General features: G+C 43.7%; 1 protein-coding gene across 2 annotated transcripts; it reads left to right on the plus strand.

The window, feature by feature from the left end:
* Positions 1 to 180: 180 nt before the first annotated feature.
* recql4 (RecQ helicase-like 4) lies at positions 181 to 23,729 on the plus strand. Of its 2 annotated transcripts, none has more exons than XM_058377239.1 (25): positions 181 to 305; positions 400 to 513; positions 1,299 to 1,332; positions 1,704 to 1,807; positions 1,898 to 2,041; positions 2,182 to 3,167; positions 3,420 to 3,519; positions 3,618 to 3,768; positions 4,062 to 4,187; positions 5,070 to 5,225; positions 5,337 to 5,429; positions 6,522 to 6,658; positions 7,012 to 7,095; positions 7,578 to 7,766; positions 8,137 to 8,319; positions 8,414 to 8,612; positions 9,165 to 9,442; positions 9,731 to 9,865; positions 11,073 to 11,469; positions 11,547 to 11,676; positions 12,009 to 12,166; positions 12,937 to 13,114; positions 13,574 to 13,739; positions 23,208 to 23,316; positions 23,481 to 23,729. In XM_058377239.1, exons 1-25 carry the CDS (start codon positions 300 to 302, stop codon positions 23,600 to 23,602), a joined length of 4,479 nt encoding a protein of 1,492 aa, XP_058233222.1. In that variant the 5' UTR covers positions 181 to 299; the 3' UTR covers positions 23,603 to 23,729. The 2 variants fall into 2 exon arrangements, with proteins under 2 accessions (XP_058233222.1, XP_058233223.1); XM_058377240.1 differs by having other exon boundaries at positions 5,073 to 5,225.
* The last annotated feature ends 3,750 nt before the right edge of the window (positions 23,730 to 27,479 follow it).

The raw sequence follows: 27,479 nt of genomic DNA on the forward strand, positions 1-27,479 counted from the left end.
TGCTGGAAACTGTGAATTTCCTTTTGGGATGAATAAAGTGTCTATCTATCTATCTATCTATCTATCTATCTATCTATCTATCTATCTATCTATCTATCTATCTATCTATCTATCTATCTATCTATCTATCTAGATTAAGGCTCTTATCTTGTCATGGAAACTTTTATTTTGACAGGGGATATGGAAACGCCTCTTTCCGTGTTTTTGCGGCGTGTGTCATTTGGCGCGATGTGTTTAAAGTTTAGTTTTGAACTATAGCTCTGTGTGTTTATAGTTTGTTAAATCAGCTAAACTAAGACATGCAGGTTTGTTATTAATAGCTAAAGCGTCTTAGGGGAATGATTGACACTGATTAAAAACAACTTATTGCCACGGTACCGGTTTGTTTTATTTCCACAGCGCGAGCTAAACAGAAGCATTGTTTCTAACATGGACCGATACAACGACTTAAAAATTCTCTTAAAGCAGTGGGAACACACGTTTGTTCAAACACACAACAGAAAACCAAACAAGGTAAATTAAACAAAATACAAGTTTATATTGTTTTTGTTCCTGCTTATCTACAACTGTACTATTTTTTTTTCACGGACATTCGTGATGTGTCGTTCAGTAACGAGTCGATTCATTGAACCGACTCCTTTAAGCGAACATTAAGAACCGACTCGCGCGTTCGAGCCCTTTTTTAGTAACAAACCGATTCTTAGAGTCGATTCGTTAATGTGAACAAAGTGAGCCGACTCGCGAATTTTAGCCCGTTTTGTCCATGCAGGCAACATAGTACAAAATCAAACATTTTCCACGGAAATATCAATTTTACATCCGTGCTTAACAACTGTGTGTATGAGGCAGCGTGTTAAAAAAAGAAGAATATTAATAATCTGCTTGAAAGTCGAAAGAGTCGACTCTTGTGATTCATCACCCATAAAGAATCCCTTGCCTAATAGATATTGTATAGATGCTATTATACACACTTCTGCAATGTTGCTTGCTGAAATTGCTTATTTCATTACTGTTACCAACCTGAAGCTATTTCCTCCCAATAACAGCAGGTCAATGGAGTGCTTTATTTCTTGTATACCACAGGGATCATAATTTTTTTTATCTATTTAAGGATGTGAAGCATCCGAGTTAATTCAAATGATTACTTACCTTTTAACAGCTGTAAACAGTTATTATATAGCAGTGCATATAGCTTTGTCTACTTAAAATCCACTGGTTAGATTAAAAAGCAGGTAAAGGATGTATCGGCGCTTACCTAGGAAGCTTTTACTACTCCTAATAATCATTTTTATTTTCAGGATGATATTGCTGCAGCTCCAGAAGACACGAAAAGTAAGGACATTGTCGTCTATGCAATACTCTACATTTTTTTCCCTCACCTTTTGATCATTTGTGTGTTTTTTTTTTTATTACATTCTGCTCCTGTTACCACCCAAAAGTAGCTGCAATCCAGTAGCAGTTGTTTTTTTATTCCTCTTATACCTCCAGCAATATTGATTCCAGTTTTTTTTTTTTTACCTTATTAAAGAATGACCCATGATGCATCTGCCATCTGCCTGTTGTTATAGTACACCACTACTGTATAGTAGTACAGTATAGTTATAGTTACAAAGTGCTACGAATGGAGACTCCTTCCAAAATCTCCTCAAAGGAACCATGTATTTGCTGTTGTTTCCGGTCTAAATCTGTGTTCTGTGTTGCAGAACTTTATAAAGAGTACCGCATGCTCAAAGAGGTAAAGGAGAAGAGCACACGGGAGGGCGAGGAGGGCGTACGAAAGCAGGAAATTCAGTCTCCAGCCTCTGGTGTAAGCCGTTGATTTATTTTGGTTTGTTTGGTGTTTATATGTGACTGAAAGAACTCACTTTTTGAATTTGTTTCTCAAATCCTTCGAAAGGACTGCTGGGGTTCTCATCTTGATCGTAAAAACCTGCCTGCAGCATCACCCAAACTCACTTCTACAGACAAGGAGACTTTCCAAGCCTCTGTTCAGTACTTTGGAATGAAGTTGAAGTCGAATCTCATCAACTCTTTATCAAAGGTGAATATTAGGTTTATTATAGAGCGAACGCTCCATGTGGGGTCTTTGGAACAAGAGCTTCTGACCAGGGGTGGGGATTTTAATGTATTTAAAATGATAACCAGTCCGTCATTTGTTGCTTATTATCACGTGTATTATAGGATCGATCATTTTCTCTGAAGAAATCAGTCACTCCTCGCCGGACTCAAGGAAAGAGCTGGAAAGATGGTGTAACTGCTAGCGTGGCACCCGAGGATGTGATGACTCCTTCCCCAAAACCTGCTAACACAAGTCCAGCGCAGTTCACTTCTCCAGCTCAGACAGGAAGTAATGAGCATGAGGACGAACCCTCAGATCCCTTTCCTTCCTTCACTCCTATTAAAACGTCCTCACTATGCACAAAGACTCCAAATAAGAACGTGGAGAAAACCCAGTTCCTCAGACAGTCCATGACCCAGAGGCTGTCTTGTGTGGACCGGGGCTGGCTGGAGCGCTGTCAGGTCTTCACTGAGCTGAGAGACGAGCACAAACCGGCCACGGGTAATGTAGACCTGCCGGAAAAACCCAGGATTGCTGAAAATAGTGCAAAAAGTGAAAAAATAACTGGTGAAAACGTTGTGTCCAAAGACTCAACATCACCACAGGACGTGTCTCACGTGAGTGCAGAGAAATTTCCGGTACATGTTGATCACACTTCAGGAAACGCTGATTTAGAAACAAAGCCCAGTGTTCCAGAAGGTCAGGAGGGGATTGAGGAATTCAGTCCTTCTTTAGAAACTAGAAAACAAACCAAAAAACCCAGATCAAGAAAAGCTCCAGAGAGCAAAGACCCAGATTACGAGCAAAAGACTGCAAGAAAAAAGGGACGGAAAAGACAGAGAGAAACTGAAGAAGGAGAAGTACAAGAAGGACAAGCTGAAAATGTCCAAAAGAAACGCAGAACCAAGAAAGAGTCCTCCTCTGCTGAGGATAAGCCTGCTAGAAAAGGACGGAAAAAGAAAGGAACAGGGGATGAGGAGGGAGAAAGCACTCCTGAGATTAAAGGACCTCCGAAATCAAAGATGGCTCAGGAGAACCTTCTAGGGGAAGTGGACGAGGAGGACGTGCGAGCGGCGTCATCCATGAAGAGAAACCCGATCAGAAGCAGGTGAGTCTCAGAAGAACGTCTATACCGATACTCTAGAAGTACAATAAAGTTCTTTTATTCTATTGTATAATGTTTTATAATGATCTATTTTATTCTATTCACACTTTTCCATTGCTCTGAATGTTGTGTATTGTAGAAGTGCTGGATTTTTGAGACAAAGTGTGTTATTTTCAGTTTATAAGTCTGTATTGTGAATATATTTGTGATGTATTCCGTGTTATTCAAGCTACGTATTTTTCTTACTTGCTCAAGGGTGACCAAAAACACAGACGGAAACTTTGTGAAAATCAACCTGAAGAAGAAATCTCATGTTAAAGGGTTTGCCCTGAGGGGTGCTGCTCTGCGCAAGCAGGTGTGTAAAACAAAAATAAAACAAAAACACGTATATATTTGTTGCGTGTGAGAAAGTGAATGTAATTGGATTTGTTTTTGTGTGTGTCTTGTATGCAGATGTACATGCAGAAGTTCCAGCTGAAGGGAGAGAGGTTTGGCGGAGGCAGTGGGCGGGGCAGGGGCAGGTTTGGGGGATTTAACCGGCAGGGAGACGTCTGCTATAAATGTGGAGGAACAGGACACTGGGCACGAGACTGTCGTGGAGCAGGTGACAAGTCAAAAGAGTATTCAGGAAACTGGTGGAATGGCTCTTAGCCTGGTGTTGGTTTCAGTGTTACCATCGAAACCAACACCAGCCTGGTGTTGGTTCTGATTTTAATGAAACCTTTTATCAGAAACATAAACTAATTTGTTCTCAAACTATCAAATAACGTCTAATCATGTTTTACTGAAGAAATAGAAGCATTATGAACATTTAAGTACAAATCTACTTCATGAAGATGAGAAAAGACTACCTGTGTTCACTCACAGCTTTTTGTTTGTCTATTTTGTCTGTCTAAGCTCCTGGTGTGGGAGGGGCATCGCAGAAGGACACGGCCCCAGAGGAGGAGGAAGAGGAGCCATTTGAGCTGCCCACCTTGGAGGAAGTAGCCCGAGCCACAGGAACTCTCCGCTCTGAGCCTATTGGTGAGTACGGTAATAGCAAAAAGGATTTGCTGTTTGTGGGTAATAGCATAACAAGGCAAGGGCAAATATAAAGGATGTAGTGTTTCGGTGTTATAGAAATACACTGATCAGCCATAACATTATGATGGCAAGCGTGAGGATTTGAGCGAGTTTGATGAAGGGCCAAATTGTGATGGCTAGACCACTGGATCAGAGCATCTCCAAAACTGCAGCTCTTGTGGGGTGTTCCCGGTCTGCAGTGGTCAGTATCTATCAAAAGCAGTCCAAGGAAGGAACAGTGGTGAACCGGTGACAGGGTCATGGGCGGTCAAGACTCACTGATGCACGTGGGGAGTGAAGGCTGACCCGTGTGATCCGATCCAACAGACGAGCTACTGTTACTCAAACTGCTGAAGACGTTAATGCTGGTTCTGATAGAAAGGGGTCAGAATACACAGTGCATGATGGATCAGGGCTGTCGGGGCACAATATTAGGCAGGTGGTCATAATGTTATGCCTGGTATGTGTATATAAAATCTCCGTGAATCTACGCATATTCAGCATGCTGAAGTATGAAAGCGGTACAGTGCTGCTCTTGTAATTAATGAGATATAAAAAATAAAACAGACTCAAAGGCCTGTCCACTTCATCAGAAAACTTAATGTTAAACTTTATCACTAACACTCCAGACTCCTAGAAATTTTAAATAAATATTTCATAATATTTGACAACTATTGTCAAAGCTGCTTTTGAGAATTTAACAGCACTGATTGGCACAAGCTAAAATAAATAAAAAAATATTTATGTAAATTGGTATTCTCTATTTGGTGTTTTAAGAGTTTGCTGTAATATGACTTCATTAATTATTTTAATTCATTACTAAAGCAATTGCTTTTTCTCCAGCAGTGTCCTCGAGTGTAAGAGACGAGGCAGATGAGAAAGAAGAAGACAGAGGAGAGGAAATCCTGCTAAATGTAATGAGACCGGATTACGAGCGCCCCGCTCCTCCTCCACCCATGGAGCCTCTGTACAGTCCCCGAGAGGACGGGAAAGTGCAGGGTAACCCGTTTATCTCACCGTGATGACAAACGCATTCATATCATCTGTTGTACAGTATGTCTTAAGATGAATGAAGCAGTTGAGTGAATTATATTGTCTCTTCTCTTACAGAGGTTCCTCCTGAGGTGTACCAGGCTCTCACTGACTTTGGGTACAAGTCCTTTAGGCCTGGTCAAGAGATGGCCATCATGAGAATTCTCTCAGGTGTGTGTGTGAGAGAGAGAGAGAAAGAAAGAGAACAATGGCAGTAATCTAGATGATTCAAGATCAAATAGGAAGTTTTTACATTAGAATCTAGCCATGGGGTCACAGTCCAGTGACGTCTGTGCCGGTCCCAAGCCTGGATAAATAGAGAGGGTTGCATCAGGAAGGGCATCCGGTGTAAAACATTGCCAAATTTAATTATGCGAATCGTCAGTACTCTGAATTTCATACCGGATCGGTCGAGGCCGGGTTAACAACGACCGCCATCGGCACCGTTGACCTATAGGGTGCTGGTGGAAATTGGGCTACTGTTGGTCAAAGAAGTAGAGGAGGGAGGAGAGTGTGCAGACAGAGAGAGAAGAGGAAAGGTAAGAGTGTAGGACTGAGAATAGGAACTCTGAATTTTGTTACTATGACAAGGAAAGGTAGAGAGCTGGCTGATATGATGGAGAGAAGGAAGGTGGATATACAGGAGACCAGGTGGAAGGGTAGCAAGGTGTTGGCCTACTGATGGGAAGGTTGTGAGTTCGAATCCCAGCTCCACCAAGCTGCCACTGCTGGCCCCCTGAGCAAGGCCCTTAACCCTCAATTTGTACATTTTCTTAGTGGGTGTCCTGAATGACTGCTCATCTTTGTCATCTAATAGTAATTTATTTCATATCAGTTTGTAAGCAATTAAATGTAAAAATATATAAACGTTTATATTTATATTGTATACAAAAAAAAAATTTTTTTTTTGGTGTTGTTGCTTATCAGCGATACTGCAGTGGACTTGTTATTCGCAGCTGAAGAAATAACTTCAGTTTAATAAAATTGTACTGTGTAGCATTTCTACAAGTTACAGTCACAAATCAGATTTATAGAAATATATAAATTCATGATAAATATCACCAAAATTAAACCTTGAGAAAAAACAGAATCAAAATCCTTGTTTGGGTGACATTGAATAAAATTATTATAAAAAAAAAAAAAAATCTAATTTCCATTCTATAATTTTATACTATAGTGAATTTTTGCTTTAAATGTTTAAAACACTGTTTCTTCTATGCGTCCTCATTTTTCACTGGTTTTGTTTTGCTTGTTATTATTTAGGTTTATCTACTCTTGTGGTTCTGTCGACCGGTATGGGCAAATCTCTGTGCTACCAGCTCCCTGCTTACCTGTATGCACAAAGGTCAAACTGCATAACCCTGGTTGTCTCACCTTTGGTATCACTAATGGATGACCAGGTAATCCTGCGTTTTCTAATATATAAGCTGTACAGTGCACTATAGAGCTGATGTCAGGGAAATGCAGCATGGATTTAATAATCCTGTGTATAAGGAGCATGTCTACAGTTCTGTGCTTATGGCAATGTTGGATGGAAATCATGTACACCAGGCTAGAGCATGTACATAACTGTCATGGAGAAAATATTCCTGGTAGCAGGAATTGGAAAGCAAGCCAAGCAAAAACAAATGACAATATTGATTAATTACTTCAGTTGTCAGTGAGAGGCTGTGAAACAGCAGGGAGTTTTCGAGTACCCATGGTGTCAGTGGATGATCTGTAAATGCAGCTTGTTGATGTAATCTTTTCTCAGCTCTCTGGGATTCCTTCGAAGCTGAAAGCAGCGTGTATCCACTCCAACATGTCTCAGAAACAGAGAGAGACCGCTATTGAAAAGGTAAACGTTATTAACATGAGCTGTAAAGGCTGTGTCTCGGTCAGTCACGAATTAGTATGTGGTGGATGCACTGGTCATTACTGGGATGTGGTAGCTTAGTGGCTGTGAGTTTGAATTTCAGCTCCACCAAGCTAACACTGCTGGGCCCCTGAGCAAGGCCCTTAACCCTCAATTGCTCAGTTGTATGAAATTGAGATAAATTGTAAGTCGCTCTGGATAAGGACGTCTGACAAAATGTGAGAAATGTAAATGATGACTCAATTTCCAGAATTGTTCTAATTTCCTCATCTATCTCTGTAAAAATCCAAATATTTTAAGTTTTATATGTCATGTCAAACATTTCAGATTGAGAGAGAGAGAAAGAGAATAACCGACTCCTTAATCAATGCCCTGACTAATGTACTAAGCATCTGATTGAAACACACAGTATAAAATTATATGCACATTTTTCTGTTAATCTGTGTGTGTGTGTGTGTGTGTAGGTGAAAGCAGGTCAAGTGCATGTTCTACTGCTGTCTCCAGAGGCTCTGGTTGGTGGAGGTCACTCAGGCTCCGGTTGTCTCCCCCCTGCTGATCAGCTTCCTCCTGTAGCTTTTGCCTGCATTGATGAAGCTCACTGTGTGTCTGAGTGGTCACACAACTTCAGGCCATGCTACCTCAGACTGTGTAAGGTGAGGAGTGTTCACTGGGAATGTACATTATACAGTCTGATATTACTCTCCCAACACCTGTACAGGATTTTTACTGAACATAGTCAATGGCTTGAGGAATCCTTTTTTGTTAATATAGTCATGGAATGATTGGTATTAGTATTAATTTACTGGATGCTTGAGTTTCCTCTGTGATCAATAAAGTATCTATCTGTCTGTGTCTCTCTGTTTGTCTGTCTATCTGTCTGTTTGTCTGTCTATCTATATCTATCTGTCTGTCTCTCTATCTGTCTGTCTGTCTATCTATCTTAGGATATCTGTTCAGTTGAAACATGATGGTGGTAATAGTGCAGTCATGTGATTTGATTTATTTTGATTGCCGTGTGTGTAGGTACTGAGGGATCGTCTAGGTGTGCGATGTTTGCTGGGTCTAACAGCCACTGCCACCCTGTCCACTGCGCTGGACATTGCTCATCATCTGGGCATTAGCGATCGGGAGGGCATCGCCGTCCGCTCAGCTGCCGTGCCACACAACCTCCAGCTCTCTGTGTCCATGGACAGAGACAAAGAGCAGGTACACTCCCCCTTACCATTTCACACTGAGATGAACCTGGTGTAAGTATGATCTTTTCAAATGGAATTTAATATTGTGGTTTTTTTTCCACCAGGCTCTGGTGTCCTTGCTTAAGGGAGAACGTTTTGGTGCACTGGAATCCATTATAGTGTACTGCACCAGACGTGAGGAGACCAGCCGCATCGCTGCACTGCTGCGCACCTGCCTGCAGGGGGTGATGCTGAAAGAGTCCTCACGGCCTGTCAGAGAGGACGAGGAGAACAATCCTGTGGGCAAGAAGAAGAAAGCTTTGGGTAGAATCTCAGGCTAATGTTTTTTATTATATGCAGCACAGACCATGACGTCATGATTGAATAAGTTTATTGCAGGAGTGGGACAAGTGCTTGTGATGTGCTTAGTGATTCTGCTGCTATTTTCTGGTTCATGGTGTATTTTTGTTATGCTGACGTGAGTACTGCAGCTTAATTGGAGAAAAAACAAACATAGTGGATGATAGTCAAGTTTCAGTGTTAGCTCCTCTGAGAGCAAGGACTTCCTTTTTTCACTCACCATTTTCCAGTAATGTTCAGTCTCAGAGTAATGAGAAACCCAAATGTGTGGATACAGCCAAAGTTGAAGTCAAATTCCCAGAATGCAGTGCACCTACATGTCTGTGAGATGAAGACTAAATTACTAAAGTGCCGCTGCATCACTCTCTGTAGGTAGAAATGAAGCAAGGACTAAGCGAGAAGAATTTTACTTTAATATATTTGACTTGATAATTATCTTATTTTGTAGCAGTGGGTTTTTTCACACTGTTGCAGTAAGCCATAACCTTAAACTCGGATGTGTTGCCCAAACCTCAGCCAGGAAGAAGATCCGGAAGCCGCTGAAGTGGATCGCCGAAGCGTACCACGCGGGCATGTCCGCCTCGGAGCGCCGGCGCGTGCAGAATAACTTCATGTGTGGCGAGCTGAGGGTGGTGGTGGCCACTGTGGCGTTTGGGATGGGACTGGACAAGTCAGATGTGCGCGGGATCATACACTACAATATGCCCAAGAGCTTCGAGAGCTACGTGCAGGAGATCGGACGAGCCGGGCGAGACGGAGAACCTGCACACTGCCACCTGTTCTTAGATCCAGAAGTAAGCTTTAATAATGAGAGCATATAAAGAGAAGGAATGGGATTAGTGCGTTATTTACATGCTCAGCTATTCGCACTGCATCTTTTGCCAGTTGTAATTCTCAGCAAACTATTAATGCTGAATTAGAGCTAAATTAAAGCCAGTGACCTTAAGTAAAGACTAGAATTCATTTCTGTTTAACTCCTTCCAAAGCAGAGCATTTCTTCTCTCCCAGTGTTATTAAATGTAATCTTGAAGTATGTATGAAGAGGAAATAGCAGGCTGTATCTGATTATGTGATTTGTACAGGGTGGAGATCTGCATGAGTTGCGCAGACACATCTATGCAGACACCGTGGACTACTTCACCGTCAAGAGGCTGGTGCAGAAAGTTTTCCCTCCCTGCAAGTGCAGACGTATACATCAGCACCAGGAATTAGCCCAGGTAACTGATTTATTTAGCCATCTTTGTAATTGTACATAAAAACATCCCATGTGACAAAGTAGAAAAGTTAGGGACGAGGGTGCAGGTGTCCATGTGTCTATCCATCCATTTATCTATTCATCCAGTCATTTAACCAGCCATCCATTTATCCACTAATCCATCAATTCAGTCGTTGTCTATTTAACCATTTATCCGTCCATATCTCCATCCATGAATTTATCAATCTGTCTATCCATCCATTCTTCCGTCCATCCTACCGTCAATCTAACCATTTGTCAGTTCGTCCTTCCATCTAATCTTCTATCCATTTAATTATGTCTATTCATCCATTCATCTATTCATCCAGTCATTTAACCAGCCATCCATTTACCCACTCATCCATCCATTGAGTTGTTGTCTTTTTAACCATTTATCCATCCATCTCTAAATCCATGAATTTATCCATCTCTCTATCTGTTCATCCTGTTGTCCATCTCATCATTTGTCAACACATCCATCTGTCTGTCCATCTAATCATCTATCCTTTTAACCATCTTTCTATCCATCCATTCAACTATTCATCCAGTCTTTTAACCAGCCATCCATTTACTCACTCATCCATCCATTCAGTTGTTGTCTATTTAAACTTTTTAATTTATCCATCTCTCCATTCATGAATATAGCCATTATTTTGCCCATCTAACAATTTTTGTCCATTTATTTGTCCATCCGTCCTTCCATCTATCCAACCTTCTATCCATTTAACCATCTGTCCATCCGACCATCTACCCATTGATCTATGCATCGAATCATCCATTTATCCATAGTCATACATCCAAGCGTACATTTGTCCAGCCGTCCATCTTTAGTAACTGATTTATCCTCTTTAGGGTGTCTGAGGTTTTGATTACCTTTCATAGAATTGGCAGTCATCGAGGCTCAATGTGGGCGGGTGTTATCGGTCAAAATTCTTTTGGGAACAGATGCTGTTGGTCAGGACTTTCAAAGCACACAGGATTGGTCAGAATTTCTTTGAGAGTGGGTCTTGAACAATCTCTTTCTCAACTCTGGTTCTACACGTGTTATATATGCAGACTGAGAATGTTTGATCATCTGGTGCACAAGTATTATATCATTTAGTGATAATGCAGCTTACTGCGATGCACTGAACAGTAGAACCTTCAGGTTAAATAATAGATGAAGCTGATTGCTTCTGTTCCTTCTCCAGGCCATGGAGGTGGATGATGCCGAGCTGATGGAACTGATGGATCACTGTGAAGCTTCTGGAAACGACCAAGACGAGCAGCAAGACACAGCAACACCTACCCACATCCATCAAACAGAACCAGAGCAGACGGGAACCATGCAGCAGAACCCACCTCAGACAGCATGCTCTCAGGAGTGGAACAAACCAACAATGCATGAAACAGAGGGAGAGTCAGAAGAGGAAGAGAAGTCGTCACAGGAGGGACGAAACGATGAGGGTGAGATGAAGAGAGGAAGAGAAGATGGTTCAGAGATCCAAGAGAGCAAAGACGGTGTATGGGGTCAGCGTGTGTGTCACACCCATGAGAGAGCAGTTCCAATGCAGGACACGGTGGAAGAGCTGGACATCACAGAGGAGGGTAAGGATGTGAAGATGTCATGGAACACGTTTTGTTTTTTTAGTCTTCACCACCTCAGATTGTGTTTTTCTGCTCAGGTTTGGAGACTTTGCTGTGTTACCTGGAGCTCCACCCTCAGCGCTGGGTGGAACTGATGCACTCGACGCTCTCAATGTGTCGCCTGGTGTGTTACGGAGGACCTCGAGAACTCCGCAAGCTTACCAAAGTGTATGTACTCTAAGAGTTTTCCACACACTTCAGGACTTTATGTACCAGGCAACAGTAACATTTGACGGTATTATGTTTGAAGACCAGAGGTGCAGTAGTATAGCAGTAGGACAAATTGATGGTGTTGCAAGTAACATTACTTCCTCACATAGTCCTTCTAATGTCCAGTACGTGTATGAGTGTGTGGGTATGGTGTTGTTTTAGCTGTTCATATAAAAATAACCAATCAGAACCATACACCAATATATATGCCTTGCTTCAAATGAATCTGATTGGATCAAGACCTTGACATTGCACTGACATGAATGCTGGCACTTTTCTCACTCCGTCAGATGCGCCCCTGTGGCGGTGGTGCTGGCGAGGAAGCGTCTGGCTGGCGAGAGGGTGGAGGACTGTGACTCTGTGGAGTTTGACGTGGTGGAGCTGGCAGACACTATGGGATGGCAGCTACCACTGGTCAAGAGGGGACTGAGACAGCTGCAGTGGGGTGGTGTGTATAATACATACAGATTTATTTATTTCAGTTGGACTGAAACTACATGCTTAATGTAATTAACTTACTGTTATTAATTAATTAGTAATTAAATTACTGTGCAAACTACACGTCTAAATCATCACACAAACATCAGACACGGTTTTAGCTCAGTTACACTATCGGTATGTGTGTATTAATATGTTGGGCTACTGATCAGATGGTTGTGAGGTTGAATCCCAGACCACCAAGCTGCCACTGCTGGGCCCTTAAGCAAGGCTCTTAACCCTCAACTGCACAGTTCTAAAAATGAAGTCGCTGCCGAACGCTGCTAATTTAAACGTAGTTCAGTAAATAAACAGCTTTATCAAATGCCAAAATTCTCAGGAAGCAAGCCCAGTTTCTGCTGGCTTTCCCGAGTCTATTTATGAGCCTTTTACTCTGTCTTTTTGTCCTTTTTCTCAATAACAGAATAACAGTCAGAAACCATCTGAGATACTGAACACCTCGCAGTGTTTTAGATGAGTGTGTGATGACTTTCGACCTGGAATTTGCACAATGTTAAACTGATAGCGATTATCTTCCGCTACTTTTTAGCTAGTACAGGATTATCGCATTTCAGTCACCAATTGATGGAGCAAATCCATTTCATTTGGACTGTTTTCTTTTACATTAGTCTGCAAATGAATTGTGGCATGTTTTTGCAGTGTAACCTGCATTTTTAGTGCTTTCCTGCTGCTAGTTTTGCTCTATATAACTCTGAGTGTGTGTTTATGTTCTTTTTAAAGGCTCGGGAAGGAGCGGGATCCACGTGGAGTTCTCCGCGCTCTCCTTCTACTTCCGCTCCTACGGAGACCTGACGCCTGAAGAACTGGACGAGGTGTGTGCGTTTCTGCACGGCAGGGTCCAGACGCAGGAGAGGACGCAGCTCTATCAGCTAAAAGCCTCCTTTAAAGCCTTCCGCAGGTCACACAGATACACACAGACACACGGCTTTTGTGGTTATCTTGTTTAACATACCAGGCCTGGCTTTTCAGTGATAAGATGTTGAACTATAATTTGTGTACCTTATGCTAGTTACTACTGTGTGATGCAATTAACTCAAAACATTTAGACTTTTAAAGGGATGCTTTTCGCATTCGGATATTATCTAAGATAAATATAATGCTTGACGTGTGCTTTTACAGGAAATTAATCAATAATGCTGTGATGCAGAGATACTTCAATAGCAATTTCTCAATGTTTTTGTTTTTATACTTTTTTTTTTTTTTCCGCCAGATTGATTGTTTAGAAACTTTAAAATTCCATGATCTTGATCTGCTTATAATTTTGTTAAGAAAAGTTGGTTTTGTTTCCTTATTTGTTCCTATTTATTATTTTGAAGACGTTTAGCCTTTTAAGTAAAGTGTGTGTGTGTGTGCGCAGTGTTGCTTATCGGAACTGTAGTTTCTGCATGGATGAGCTGGATGAAGCCAGGAGTCTGAGGCTGAAGGAGCTTTTGGCTGATTATTTTGAGAAGAGACGAGATCTGAACATGAGCAAGTACGAGGAGGAACAGGATGATGAGGATGAAATCTTCAGCAAATTTAAGGTGTGTGTAAGTTTGTGTGTGAGTGGGTGTGTGTGTGTAAGAGCGTGTGTGTAAGAGCTTGTGTCAGTAGATAAGTGTGTAGGTGTGAGGGTGTAGGTGTAGGGGTGTGTATAGGTCTGTCGGTGAGTGAGTCTATAGGTGAGCATGTGTGTGTAAGAGCGTGTGTGTCAATAGATAAGTGTGTAGGTGTGTGTATAGGTGAGTCTGTAGGCGAGTGTGTGTTTAGGTGTGTCTATAGGTGTGTGTGTCTATAGGTGAGTGTGTAGGTGTGTCTATAGGTGAGTGTGTAGGTGTGTCTATAGGTGAGTGTGTAGGTGTGTCTATAGGTGAGTGTGTAGGTGTGTCTATAGGTGAGTGTGTAGGTGTGTCTATAGGTGAGTGTGTAGGTGTGTCTATAGGTGAGTGTGTGTATAGGTGAGTGTGTAGGTGTGTCTATAGGTGAGTGTGTAGGTGTGTCTATAGGTGAGTGTGTGTATAGGTGAGTGTGTAGGTGTGTGTATAGGTGAGTGTGTAGGTGTGTCTATAGGTGAGTGTGTGTATAGGTGAGTGTGTAGGTGTGTCTATAGGTGAGTGTGTAGGTGTGTCTATAGGTGAGTGTGTGTATAGGTGAGTGTGTAGGTGTGTCTATAGGTGAGTGTTTAGGTGTGTCTATAGGTGAGTGTGTAGGTGTGTGTATAGGTGAGTGTGTCTATAGGTGAGTGTTTAGGTGTGTCTATAGGTGAGTGTGTAGGTGTGTCTGTAGGTGAGTGTGTGTATAGGTGAGTGTGTAGGTGTGTGTATAGGTGAGGTGCTGTGTAGGTGTGTGTATAGGTGAGTGCTGTGTAGGTGTGTGTATAGGTGAGTGCTGTGTAGGGGTGTGTATAGGTGAGTGCTGTGTAGGTGTGTGTATAGGTGAGTGCTGTGTAGGGGTGTGTATAGGTGAGTGCTGTGTAGGGGTGTGTATAGGTGAGTGCTGTGTAGGGGTGTGTATAGGTGAGTGCTGTGTAGGTGTGTGTATAGGTGAGTGCTGTGTAGGTGTGTGTATAGGTGAGTGCTGTGTAGGTGTGTGTATAGGTGAGTGCTGTGTAGGGGTGTGTATAGGTGAGTGCTGTGTAGGGGTGTGTATAGGTGAGTGCTGTGTAGGGGTGTGTATAGGTGAGTGCTGTGTAGGTGTGTGTATAGGTGAGTGCTGTGTAGGTGTGTGTATAGGTGAGTGCTGTGTAGGTGTGTGTATAGGTGAGTGCTGTGTAGGTGTGTGTATAGGTGAGTGCTGTGTATAGGTGAGTGTGTAGGTGTGTGTATAGGTGAGTGTGTAGGTGTGTGTATAGGTGAGTGTGTAGGTGTGTCTATAGGTGAGTGTGTCTATAGGTGAGTGTGTCTATAGGTGAGTGTGTCTATAGGTGAGTGTTTAGGTGTGTCTATAGGTGAGTGTGTAGGTGAGTCTGTAGGTGAGTGTGTGTATAGGTGAGTGTGTAGGTGTGTGTATAGGTGAGTGCTGTGTAGGTGTGTGTGTAGGTGTGTGTATAGGTGAGTGTGTAGGTGTGTGTATAGGTGAGTGTGTAGGTGTGTCTATAGGTGAGTGTGTCTATAGGTGAGTGTGTCTATAGGTGAGTGTGTAGGTGTGTCTGTAGGTGAGTGTGTGTATAGGTGAGTGTGTAGGTGTGTGTATAGGTGAGTGCTGTGTAGGGGTGTGTATAGGTGAGTGCTGTGTAGGGGTGTGTATAGGTGAGTGCTGTGTAGGTGTGTGTATAGGTGAGTGCTGTGTAGGGGTGTGTATAGGTGAGTGCTGTGTAGGTGTGTGTGTAGGTGTGTGTATAGGTGAGTGCTGTGTAGGTGAGTGTGTAGGTGTGTGTATAGGTGAGTGCTGTGTAGGGGTGTGTGTAGGTGAGTGCTGTGTAGGTGAGTGTGTAGATGAGTGCTGTGTAGGGGTGTGTGTAGGTGTGTGTATAGGTGAGTGCTGTGTAGGTGAGTGTGTAGGTGAGTGCTGTGTAGGTGAGTGTGTAGATGAGTGCTGTGTAGGTGTGTGTATAGGTGAGTGCTGTGTAGGTGAGTGTGTAGGGGTGTGTATAGATGAGTGCTGTGTAGGGGTGTGTATAGGTGAGTGCTGTGTAGGGGTGTGTATAGGTGAGTGCTGTGTAGGGGTGTGTATAGGTGAGTGCTGTGTAGGGGTGTGTGTAGGTGTGTGTATAGGTGAGTGCTGTGTAGGTGAGTGTGTAGGTGTGTGTATAGGTGAGTGCTGTGTAGGGGTGTGTGTAGGTGTGTGTATAGGTGAGTGCTGTGTAGGTGAGTGTGTAGGGGTGTGTATAGGTGAGTGCTGTGTAGGTGTGTGTATAGGTGAGTGCTGTGTAGGTGTGTGTGTAGGTGTGTGTATAGATGAGTGCTGTGTAGGTGTGTGTATAGGTGAGTGCTGTGTAGGTGTGTGTGTAGGTGTGTGTATAGGTGAGTGCTGTGTAGGGGTGTGTATAGGTGAGTGCTGTGTAGGGGTGTGTATAGGTGAGTGCTGTGTAGGGGTGTGTATAGGTGAGTGCTGTGTAGGGGTGTGTATAGGTGAGTGCTGTGTAGGGGTGTGTATAGGTGAGTGCTGTGTAGGGGTGTGTATAGGTGAGTGCTGTGTAGGGGTGTGTATAGGTGAGTGCTGTGTAGGGGTGTGTATAGGTGAGTGCTGTGTAGGTGTGTGTGTAGGTGTGTGTATAGGTGAGTGCTGTGTAGGTGTGTGTGTAGGTGTGTGTATAGGTGAGTGCTGTGTAGGTGTGTGTATAGGTGAGTGCTGTGTAGGTGAGTGTATAGGTGAGTGCTGTGTAGGGGTGTGTGTAGATGAGTGCTGTGTAGGGGTGTGTATAGGTGAGTGCTGTGTAGGTGTGTGTATAGGTGAGTGCTGTGTAGGGGTGTGTGTAGGTGAGTGCTGTGTAGGGGTGTGTGTAGGTGAGTGCTGTGTAGGTGTGTGTATAGGTGAGTGCTGTGTAGGGGTGTGTATAGGTGAGTGCTGTGTAGGGGTGTGTATAGGTGAGTGCTGTGTAGGGGTGTGTATAGGTGAGTGCTGTGTAGGGGTGTGTGTAGGTGTGTGTATAGGTGAGTGCTGTGTAGGGGTGTGTGTAGGTGTGTGTATAGGTGAGTGCTGTGTAGGTGAGTGTGTAGGTGTGTGTATAGATGAGTGCTGTGTAGGGGTGTGTGTAGGTGTGTGTATAGGTGAGTGCTGTGTAGGTGAGTGTGTAGGTGTGTGTATAGATGAGTGCTGTGTAGGGGTGTGTATAGGTGAGTGCTGTGTAGGGGTGTGTGTAGGTGTGTATATAGGTGAGTGCTGTGTAGGTGAGTGTGTAGGTGTGTGTATAGGTGAGTGCTGTGTAGGGGTGTGTGTAGGTGTGTGTATAGATGAGTGCTGTGTAGGGGTGTGTATAGGTGAGTGCTGTGTAGGGGTGTGTGTAGGTGTGTGTATAGATGAGTGCTGTGTAGGGGTGTGTATAGGTGAGTGCTGTGTAGGTGTGTGTGTAGGTGTGTGTATAGGTGAGTGCTGTGTAGGTGAGTGTAGGTGTGTGTATAGATGAGTGCTGTGTAGGTGTGTGTATAGGTGAGTGCTGTGTAGGTGTGTGTATAGGTGAGTGTGTAGGTGTGTGTGTAGATGAGTGCTGTGTAGGTGTGTGTGTAGATGAGTGCTGTGTAGGGGTGTGTATAGGTGAGTGCTGTGTAGGTGTGTGTGTAGGTGTGTCTGTAGGTGAGTGCTGTGTAGGTGTGTGTATAGGTGAGTGCTGTGTAGGGGTGTGTATAGGTGAGTGCTGTGTAGGGGTGTGTATAGGTGAGTGCTATGTAGGTGTGTGTGTAGGTGTGTGTATAGGTGAGTGCTGTGTAGGTGAGTGTGTAGGTGTGTGTATAGATGAGTGCTGTGTAGGTGTGTGTATAGGTGAGTGCTGTGTAGGTGTGTGTGTAGGTGTGTGTATAGGTGAGTGCTGTGTAGGGGTGTGTATAGGTGAGTGCTGTGTAGGGGTGTGTGTAGGGGTGTGTATAGGTGAGTGCTGTGTAGGTGTGTGTATAGGTGAGTGCTGTGTAGGTGTGTGTGTAGGTGTGTGTATAGGTGAGTGCTGTGTAGGGGTGTGTATAGGTGAGTGCTGTGTAGGGGTGTGTATAGGTGAGTGCTGTGTAGGGGTGTGTATAGGTGAGTGCTGTGTAGAGGTGTGTATAGGTGAGTGCTGTGTAGGGGTGTGTATAGGTGAGTGCTGTGTAGGTGTGTGTGTAGGTGTGTGTGTAGGTGTGTGTATAGGTGAGTGCTGTGTAGGTGAGTGTGTAGGTGTGTGTATAGGTGAGTGCTGTGTAGGGGTGTGTGTAGGTGAGTGCTGTGTAGGTGTGTGTATAGGTGAGTGCTGTGTAGGTGAGTGTGTAGATGAGTGCTGTGTAGGTGTGTGTATAGATGAGTGCTGTGTAGGTGTGTGTATAGGTGAGTGCTGTGTAGGGGTGTGTGTAGGTGAGTGCTGTGTAGGGGTGTGTGTAGGTGAGTGCTGTGTAGGTGTGTGTATAGGTGAGTGCTGTGTAGGTGTGTGTGTGGGTGAGTGCTGTGTAGGTGTGTGTATAGGTGAGTGCTGTGTAGGTGTGTGTATAGGTGAGTGCTGTGTAGGTGTGTGTGTAGGTGTGTGTATAGGTGAGTGCTGTGTAGGGGTGTGTGTAGGTGTGTGTATAGGTGAGTGCTGTGTAGGTGTGTGTATAGGTGAGTGCTGTGTAGGTGTGTGTATAGGTGAGTGCTGTGTAGGGGTGTGTGTAGGTGTGTGTATAGGTGAGTGCTGTGTAGGTGTGTGTGTAGGTGTGTGTATAGGTGAGTGCTGTGTAGGGGTGTGTGTAGGGGTGTGTGTAGGTGTGTGTATAGATGAGTGCTGTGTAGGGGTGTGTATAGGTGAGTGCTGTGTAGGGGTGTGTGTAGGTGTGTGTATAGATGAGTGCTGTGTAGGGGTGTGTATAGGTGAGTGCTGTGTAGGGGTGTGTATAGGTGAGTGCTGTGTAGGTGTGTGTGTAGGTGTGTGTATAGGTGAGTGCTGTGTAGGTGTGTGTGTAGGTGTGTGTATAGATGAGTGCTGTGTAGGTGTGTGTATAGGTGAGTGCTGTGTAGGGGTGTGTGTAGGTGAGTGCTGTGTAGGTGTGTGTGTAGGTGTGTGTATAGATGAGTGCTGTGTAGGTGTGTGTATAGGTGAGTGCTGTGTAGGGGTGTGTGTAGGTGAGTGCTGTGTAGGTGTGTGTGTAGGTGTGTGTATAGATGAGTGCTGTGTAGGTGAGTGTGTAGATGAGTGCTGTGTAGGTGTGTGTATAGGTGAGTGCTGTGTAGGGGTGTGTGTAGGTGTGTGTATAGGTGAGTGCTGTGTAGGTGAGTGTGTAGGTGTGTGTATAGATGAGTGCTGTGTAGGTGTGTGTATAGGTGAGTGCTGTGTAGATGTGTGTATAGATGAGTGCTGTGTAGGTGTGTGTATAGGTGAGTGCTGTGTAGGGGTGTGTATAGGTGAGTGCTGTGTAGGTGTGTGTATAGGTGAGTGCTGTGTAGGTGAGTGTGTAGGTGTGTGTATAGGTGAGTGCTGTGTAGGTGAGTGTGTAGATGAGTGCTGTGTAGGTGTGTGTATAGGTGAGTGCTGTGTAGGGGTGTGTGTAGGTGTGTGTATAGGTGAGTGCTGTGTAGGTGTGTGTGTAGGTGTGTGTATAGGTGAGTGCTGTGTAGGTGAGTGTGTAGGTGTGTGTATAGATGAGTGCTGTGTAGGGGTGTGTATAGATGAGTGCTGTGTAGGGGTGTGTATAGATGAGTGCTGTGTAGGGGTGTGTATAGGTGAGTGCTGTGTAGGGGTGTGTGTAGGTGTGTGTATAGATGAGTGCTGTGTAGGTGTGTGTATAGGTGAGTGCTGTGTAGGTGTGTGTGTAGGTGTGTGTATAGGTGAGTGCTGTGTAGGGGTGTGTATAGATGAGTGCTGTGTAGGTGTGTGTATAGATGAGTGCTGTGTAGGTGTGTGTATAGGTGAGTGCTGTGTAGGTGTGTGTGTAGGTGTGTGTATAGGTGAGTGCTGTGTAGGTGTGTGTGTAGGTGTGTGTATAGGTGAGTGCTGTGTAGGGGTGTGTATAGGTGAGTGCTGTGTAGGTGTGTGTATAGGTGAGTGCTGTGTAGGTGTGTGTATAGGTGAGTGCTGTGTAGGGGTGTGTATAGGTGAGTGCTGTGTAGGTGTGTGTATAGGTGAGTGCTGTGTAGGGGTGTGTAGGTGAGTGCTGTGTAGGGGTGTGTATAGGTGAGTGCTGTGTAGGGGTGTGTATAGGTGAGTGCTGTGTAGGGGTGTGTATAGGTGAGTGCTGTGTAGGGGTGTGTATAGGTGAGTGCTGTGTAGGGGTGTGTATAGGTGAGTGCTGTGTAGGTGTGTGTATAGGTGAGTGCTGTGTAGGTGTGTGTATAGGTGAGTGCTGTGTAGGTGTGTGTATAGGTGAGTGCTGTGTAGGGGTGTGTATAGGTGAGTGCTGTGTAGGTGTGTGTATAGGCGAGTGCTGTGTAGGGGTGTGTATAGGCGAGTGCTGTGTAGGTGTGTGTGTAGATGAGTGCTGTGTAGGGGTGTGTATAGGCGAGTGCTGTGTAGGGGTGTGTATAGGTGAGTGCTGTGTAGGTGTGTGTGTAGATGAGTGCTGTGTAGGTGTGTGTATAGGTGAGTGCTGTGTAGGTGTGTGTATAGGTGAGTGCTGTGTAGGTGTGTGTATAGGTGAGTGCTGTGTAGATGTGTGTATAGATGAGTGCTGTGTAGGGGTGTGTATAGGTGAGTGCTGTGTAGGTGTGTGTATAGGTGAGTGCTGTGTAGGTGTGTGTATAGATGAGTGCTGTGTAGGTGTGTGTATAGGTGAGTGCTGTGTAGGGGTGTGTATAGGTGAGTGCTGTGTAGGGGTGTGTATAGGTGAGTGCTGTGTAGGTGTGTGTGTAGGGGTGTGTATAGGTGAGTGCTGTGTAGGTGTGTGTGTAGATGAGTGCTGTGTAGGGGTGTGTATAGGTGAGTGCTGTGTAGGTGTGTGTGTAGATGAGTGCTGTGTAGGGGTGTGTATAGGTGAGTGCTGTGTAGGGGTGTGTAGGTGAGTGCTGTGTAGGTGTGTGTAGATGAGTGCTGTGTAGGGGTGTGTATAGGTGAGTGCTGTGTAGGTGTGTGTGTAGGTGAGTGCTGTGTAGGTGTGTGTGTAGGGGTGTGTATAGGTGAGTGCTGTGTAGGTGTGTGTATAGGTGAGTGCTGTGTAGGGGTGTGTATAGATGAGTGCTGTGTAGGGGTGTGTATAGATGAGTGCTGTGTAGGTGTGTGTGTATAGGTGAGTGCTGTGTAGGTGTGTGTATAGGTGAGTGCTGTGTAGGGGTGTGTATAGGCGAGTGCTGTGTAGGTGTGTGTATAGGCGAGTGCTGTGTAGGGGTGTGTATAGGCGAGTGCTGTGTAGGTGTGTGTATAGGCGAGTGCTGTGTAGGTGTGTGTATAGGCGAGTGCTGTGTAGGTGTGTGTATAGGCGAGTGCTGTGTAGGTGTGTGTATAGGCGAGTGCTGTGTAGGTGTGTGTATAGGCGAGTGCTGTGTAGGTGTGTGTATAGGTGAGTGCTGTGTAGGTGTGTGTATAGGTGAGTGCTGTGTAGGTGTGTGTATAGGCGAGTGCTGTGTAGGGGTGTGTATAGGCGAGTGCTGTGTAGGTGTGTGTATAGGTGAGTGCTGTGTAGGTGTGTGTATAGGTGAGTGTGTAGGTGTGTGTGTAGATGAGTGCTGTGTAGGTGTGTGTGTAGATGAGTGCTGTGTAGGGGTGTGTATAGGTGAGTGCTGTGTAGGTGTGTGTATAGGTGAGTGCTGTGTAGGGGTGTGTATAGGTGAGTGCTGTGTAGGTGTGTGTATAGGTGAGTGCTGTGTAGGTGTGTGTATAGGTGAGTGCTGTGTAGGGGTGTGTATAGATGAGTGCTGTGTAGGGGTGTGTATAGATGAGTGCTGTGTAGGTGTGTGTGTATAGGTGAGTGCTGTGTAGGGGTGTGTATAGGTGAGTGCTGTGTAGGGGTGTGTATAGGTGAGTGCTGTGTAGGTGTGTGTATAGATGAGTGCTGTGTAGGTGTGTGTATAGGTGAGTGCTGTGTAGGGGTGTGTATAGGCGAGTGCTGTGTAGGTGTGTGTATAGGTAGGTGTGTGTATAGGTGAGTGCTGTGTAGGGGTGTGTGTAGGTGAGTGCTGTGTAGGTGTGTGTGTAGGTGTGTGTATAGGTGAGTGCTGTGTAGGTGTGTGTATAGGTGAGTGCTGTGTAGGGGTGTGTATAGGTGAGTGCTGTGTAGGTGTGTGTGTATAGGTGAGTGCTGTGTAGGTGTGTGTGTATAGGTGAGTGCTGTGTAGGTGTGTGTATAGGTGAGTGCTGTGTAGGTGTGTGTATAGGTGAGTGCTGTGTAGGTGTGTGTATAGGTGAGTGCTGTGTAGGTGTGTGTATAGGTGAGTGCTGTGTAGGTGTGTGTATAGGTGAGTGCTGTGTAGGTGTGTGTATAGGTGAGTGCTGTGTAGGTGTGTGTATAGGTGAGTGCTGTGTAGGTGTGTGTGTAGGTGAGTGCTGTGTAGGGGTGTGTATAGGTGAGTGCTGTGTAGGTGTGTGTGTAGGTGAGTGCTGTGTAGGTGTGTGTATAGGTGAGTGCTGTGTAGGTGTGTGTATAGGTGAGTGCTGTGTAGGTGTGTGTATAGGTGAGTGCTGTGTAGGTGTGTGTATAGATGAGTGCTGTGTAGGGGTGTGTATAGATGAGTGCTGTGTAGGTGTGTGTATAGGTGAGTGCTGTGTAGGGGTGTGTATAGATGAGTGCTGTGTAGATGTGTGTAGATGAGTGCTGTGTAGGGGTGTGTATAGGTGAGTGCTGTGTAGGGGTGTGTATAGGTGAGTGCTGTGTAGGTGTGTGTATAGGTGAGTGCTGTGTAGGTGTGTGTAGATGAGTGCTGTGTAGGTGTGTGTGTAGGTGAGTGCTGTGTAGATGTGTGTAGATGAGTGCTGTGTAGGTGTGTGTGTAGGTGAGTGCTGTGTAGGTGTGTGTATAGGTGAGTGCTGTGTAGGGGTGTGTATAGGTGAGTGCTGTGTAGATGTGTGTAGATGAGTGCTGTGTAGGTGTGTGTGTAGGTGAGTGCTGTGTAGGTGTGTGTATAGGTGAGTGCTGTGTAGGTGTGTGTATAGGTGAGTGCTGTGTAGGTGTGTGTATAGGTGAGTGCTGTGTAGGTGTGTGTGTAGGTGAGTGCTGTGTAGGTGTGTGTATAGGTGAGTGCTGTGTAGGTGTGTGTATAGGTGAGTGCTGTGTAGGTGTGTGTGTAGGTGAGTGCTGTGTAGGTGTGTGTATAGGTGAGTGCTGTGTAGGTGTGTGTATAGGTGAGTGCTGTGTAGGGGTGTGTATAGATGAGTGCTGTGTAGATGTGTGTATAGGTGAGTGCTGTGTAGGGGTGTGTGTGTGTCCAAGGTTATAGCCATGTTTTTATGAGACATTTATTAGAATGTGCTGATTGTGCTGTTTGTGTGTTAGCTGAAGGACTGGGAGGAGCAGATCCGTGCTGATGTGAGAGGTTTCCTGACCAGTCGCAGTGATGAAAAGTTCTCAGGCCGCGCCGTAGCGAGGATTTTCCACGGGATTGGTGAGTTTCCTTAATTATCTCAGTCTTCCAGACATCTGCTGCAAGTCATCCTTTGTCTGAAATGACATTTTCTCTCCCTGTGTTTAATCAGATGACAAGTTGATTAAAATGAAAAACAATCAATTCTTTTTTCACACGCTCCTTTTTTTTCCTCTCCCCATCAGGAAGCCCGTGTTATCCGGCGCAGACGTACGGCCGAGACCGGCGTTACTGGAGAAAGTATCTCCAATTCGACTTTAATGAGATCATCCGCTTAGCTACTCAGGAGATTATTAGAACAAGGTAACAGAACAGAGACTCCTGGACTGTTATTCACTACTAAATTCACTTATGTGTAAAATTTGTCGTTTTATCTGTACATTATGTCTCTGTGATTTTATACATGATCTAATTTATTCATATTACTGACTGAAGAATAAAATACATTTTTGTACGTATTGAGTATCATCACTCTGCACCGCTCCTAAAGGTTCTTTACTACTAAACTCTACAAGCTGAAACAGAGCAGAAGTGTGACGATGTTTAAAAACGGGGCAAAAAAGGAGGAAAAAGGGTTCTAGTCAGTAAAACAGAAATATGCTGAATATTGTTAAATATTTCAATGTTTATATTTTTAACTGTGGATTATTAAATATATATAATATTGAAGTAAATAATGTAAAAAGTAAAAAATTTAAAAGTAATTATTTAAAAGTAAAAGTAAAATTTAGTAGTATTTTAGATGTAGAAAATGTTTAACTGTGGATTAATAAAAAAAATATATATTGAAGTAAATGTAAAAAGTAAAAACTTTAAAAGTAATTATTAAAAAAAATAATTTTTATTAAAGCTAAAACTTAAGTAATAGTATTTTAGAAGTAAAGGATAAAAAAAAAAGAATTAAAAAAAGATTTTTAAAAGAAAAAATTTATCATTAAAAAAAAAATACATTTTTAGGTACTCTTTAAAATATTTTTTTTTGTTAAATTAAGCTTTAAAATCTGAATTATTGCAAATTATGCAACAGTACAAAACACCACTACTAAATATTATTATTATTATTATTATTATTGTTGTTGTTGTTGTTGTTGTTGCTGGTGTTGCATATTAAAATCTGATCTCAGTGCAAAAGGAAAAACAAAACAAGGTATGCCGATGAAGACCAGTACTCATTCCAGATCCTTTTATATTATGACCCCTATTTCGGGATGTTGTCCGGCTGCCTAATGAAGTAAACTTTCACTTCTTGAAGTCTCTGTTTGTTTGATTTGCTGCTAATCGGTTCATTTTCGCTTCCCTGATGACCACCGACTCAGTTTTAATGTCTTTTTCCTGATTGTTGATCTCATGTTTATTAGGTGTAATGTTCCAATCCAGAGCCTTCATGTGGCACATGCACTAGAGGGCAGTGTTGCTTAAAGCTGCTCGTTTTCCCCGATCTTGTCTAATAAAGCTCAGTAGTAATCCTGCAGGCCGAGGGCTGTTGCATAAAGCGCCTGAAAAGGAAGTCTTTCAAGCAAGCATGAAATGAAAGGTTTATAAAAAATCAATGAACAGAAACAGTAGAAAATCAAACAATTGAATGTTTTATTAGGACCAAGATTCACGGTGTGTCATTTAATAAACTTAATAGAATTGCAATCATAGGCATGTCACAGTGTTATGAGCTGAATAAACAGGTCAAGATGTGGGGTCATGGGGAAATAATCCACATCATTTCAGTAACAGGAACACCTCTTCACATCAGGCTGCAGGGTTTAAACAAGCTGCCTGAATTACAGAAAGTGTTTTCTTTTTTAATATAAGACACGCCGCTGAAGCCCCTCCCCCTCCTCCTGCTATTCAATCACTCATTTTGAGAAATGTTTAGTGATTAATCCTACATGCCTTTAATAATGCCTTCTTGAAGACAACGTATGTGACTCATGACTTTTGGAAAAGGTCATTATTTTTTATTTAAAAATTAAATATTTATAAGAGAAATTTGAGTGGCAAAAAATCTATCTATCTATCTATCTATCTATCTATCTATCTATCTATCTATCTATCTATTCATCCATTCACCCATCCATCCATTCACTCATCTATTCATCCACTCATCCATCCACTCATTTATCCACTCCTCCATCTATTTATCCATCCACTGATCCACCCATCCGTACATCCATTCACTCATCCGTCCACCCATCCACTAATTTACTTATTCATCCACCCATCCACTCATTCACTCATCCGTCCACCCACCCATCCATCCACTCATTCACTCATCCGTCCACCCACCCACTCATTCATCCACCCATCCACTCATCCGTCCACCCATCCACTAATTTACTTATTCATCCACCCATCCATCCACCCATCCACTCATCCGTCCACTCATCCACTAATTTACTTATTCATCCACCCATCCATCCACTCATTCACTCATCCGTCCACCCATCCACTAATTTACTTATTCATCCACCCATCCATCCACCCATCCACTCATTCACTCATCCGTCCACCCACCCATCCATCCACTCATTCACTCATCCGTCCACCCATCCACTCATTCACTCATCCGTCCACCCATTGTCCACCCATCCACTCATCTGTCCACCCATCCACTCATTCACTCATCCGTCCACCCATTGTCCACCCATCCACTCATCTGTCCACCCATCCACTCATTCACTCATCCGTCCACCCATTGTCCACCCATCCACTCATCTGTCCACCCATCCACTCATTCACTCATCCGTCCACCCATTGTCCACCCATCCACTCATCTGTCCACCCATCCACTCATTCACTCATCCGTCCACCCATTGTCCACCCATCCACTCATCTGTCCACCCATCCACTCATTCACTCATCCGTCCACCCAAGCTCCCACATCAGCCGAACTTCAGCCCTTTACTCATCAGCCTTTACTGTTTATCTTTACTCAGACTTTGGAGTTTCTTTACACTCTCACTTATTTACTGGAACACTCAGCCTTTTTTGAAACTTCAGTAATTTCCACGATCTCTTGGGGTTCCTTCACAGCGTTTTACAATTTTATGCTTATCAGTTTCTGCACATGTCTCACACTGACTTTTTCAGGCTTTATTATGAACCACAACTTTTCCCGGCTCATCATCTTCCTTTGGAGAAAATAAGGGCTCATTTTCACACACACACACACACACACACACACTACACACACTACACACACTACACACACACTCTCACTCTCACACACACACACACACTACACACACTACACACACACTCTCACTCTCTCTCTCTCTCTCTCTCTCACACACACACACACACACACACACACAAAGGTGAGTGAAATCCAAACACATGTATGATAAGGAAACTGACATTTGTATGGATTTCCATTATCGTTGTTCACTTGGTTTGTACTTTATGTAAACAGCTTTGCTATCAGTAAGCAGTTGTTGTGTTTTTTTTTTGGGTTTTTTTTTTAATCGAAACTCCTGGATGATACTTAGACCTGAAAGCTAAAACCAGATTGTAGATTAACTCTAAAGTAAGCAGAGTCTGAAGTGGACACTTGATAAAAAAAAAAAAAAAAATTCCAGGATTTAGTGATTTGACTTCCTGGTGTTTCACTGGGTTTAAATGACCGATGCTCCAGTTATGTAGCATTATAAGAATACAAGACTTCCAGATGTGTGTTGTTCTAAGAATATAATCAGTAATGTGTAATGTAGGGTCAGTGTCACTATCATAAGGTGATCTCTGTCAAACAAGAACACAAACTCTTTTGCTCAGGAAAATCTGTATATAGGAGACTTCTGAAATGTCTCATTAAATTTTTATTGAGTATAAAGGTAAAGGGCCTCATATAGCTGCTGCTGTTGTGTGATTTTATTAGTTTAATACTAAAGGAACTACTTAAATATCTCTCTTTATCTACCATGATCCTGCCATGAAGATAGTCTCAGATGCTGGCATGGCATAAAATGAAGAAGAAGCCTTTATTATCACCACACACACATTACAGCACAGTGGAATTCTTTTCTTCGCATATTCCAGTTGAGGAAGTTGGGGTCAGAACACAGGGGCAGCTATGATGCAGCACAGGAGCAGAGAGGGTTAAGGGCCTTGCTCAATTGCCCAACAGTAGCAGCTTGGCCAATGCTTGGGCTCGAACCTTGATCCTCTGATCAACAACCCAGAGCCTTAACCAC

The sequence above is a fragment of the Hemibagrus wyckioides genome, linkage group LG24 (assembly GCF_019097595.1).
Source record: "Hemibagrus wyckioides isolate EC202008001 linkage group LG24, SWU_Hwy_1.0, whole genome shotgun sequence".
Classification (NCBI taxonomy): Eukaryota; Metazoa; Chordata; class Actinopteri; order Siluriformes; family Bagridae; genus Hemibagrus; species Hemibagrus wyckioides.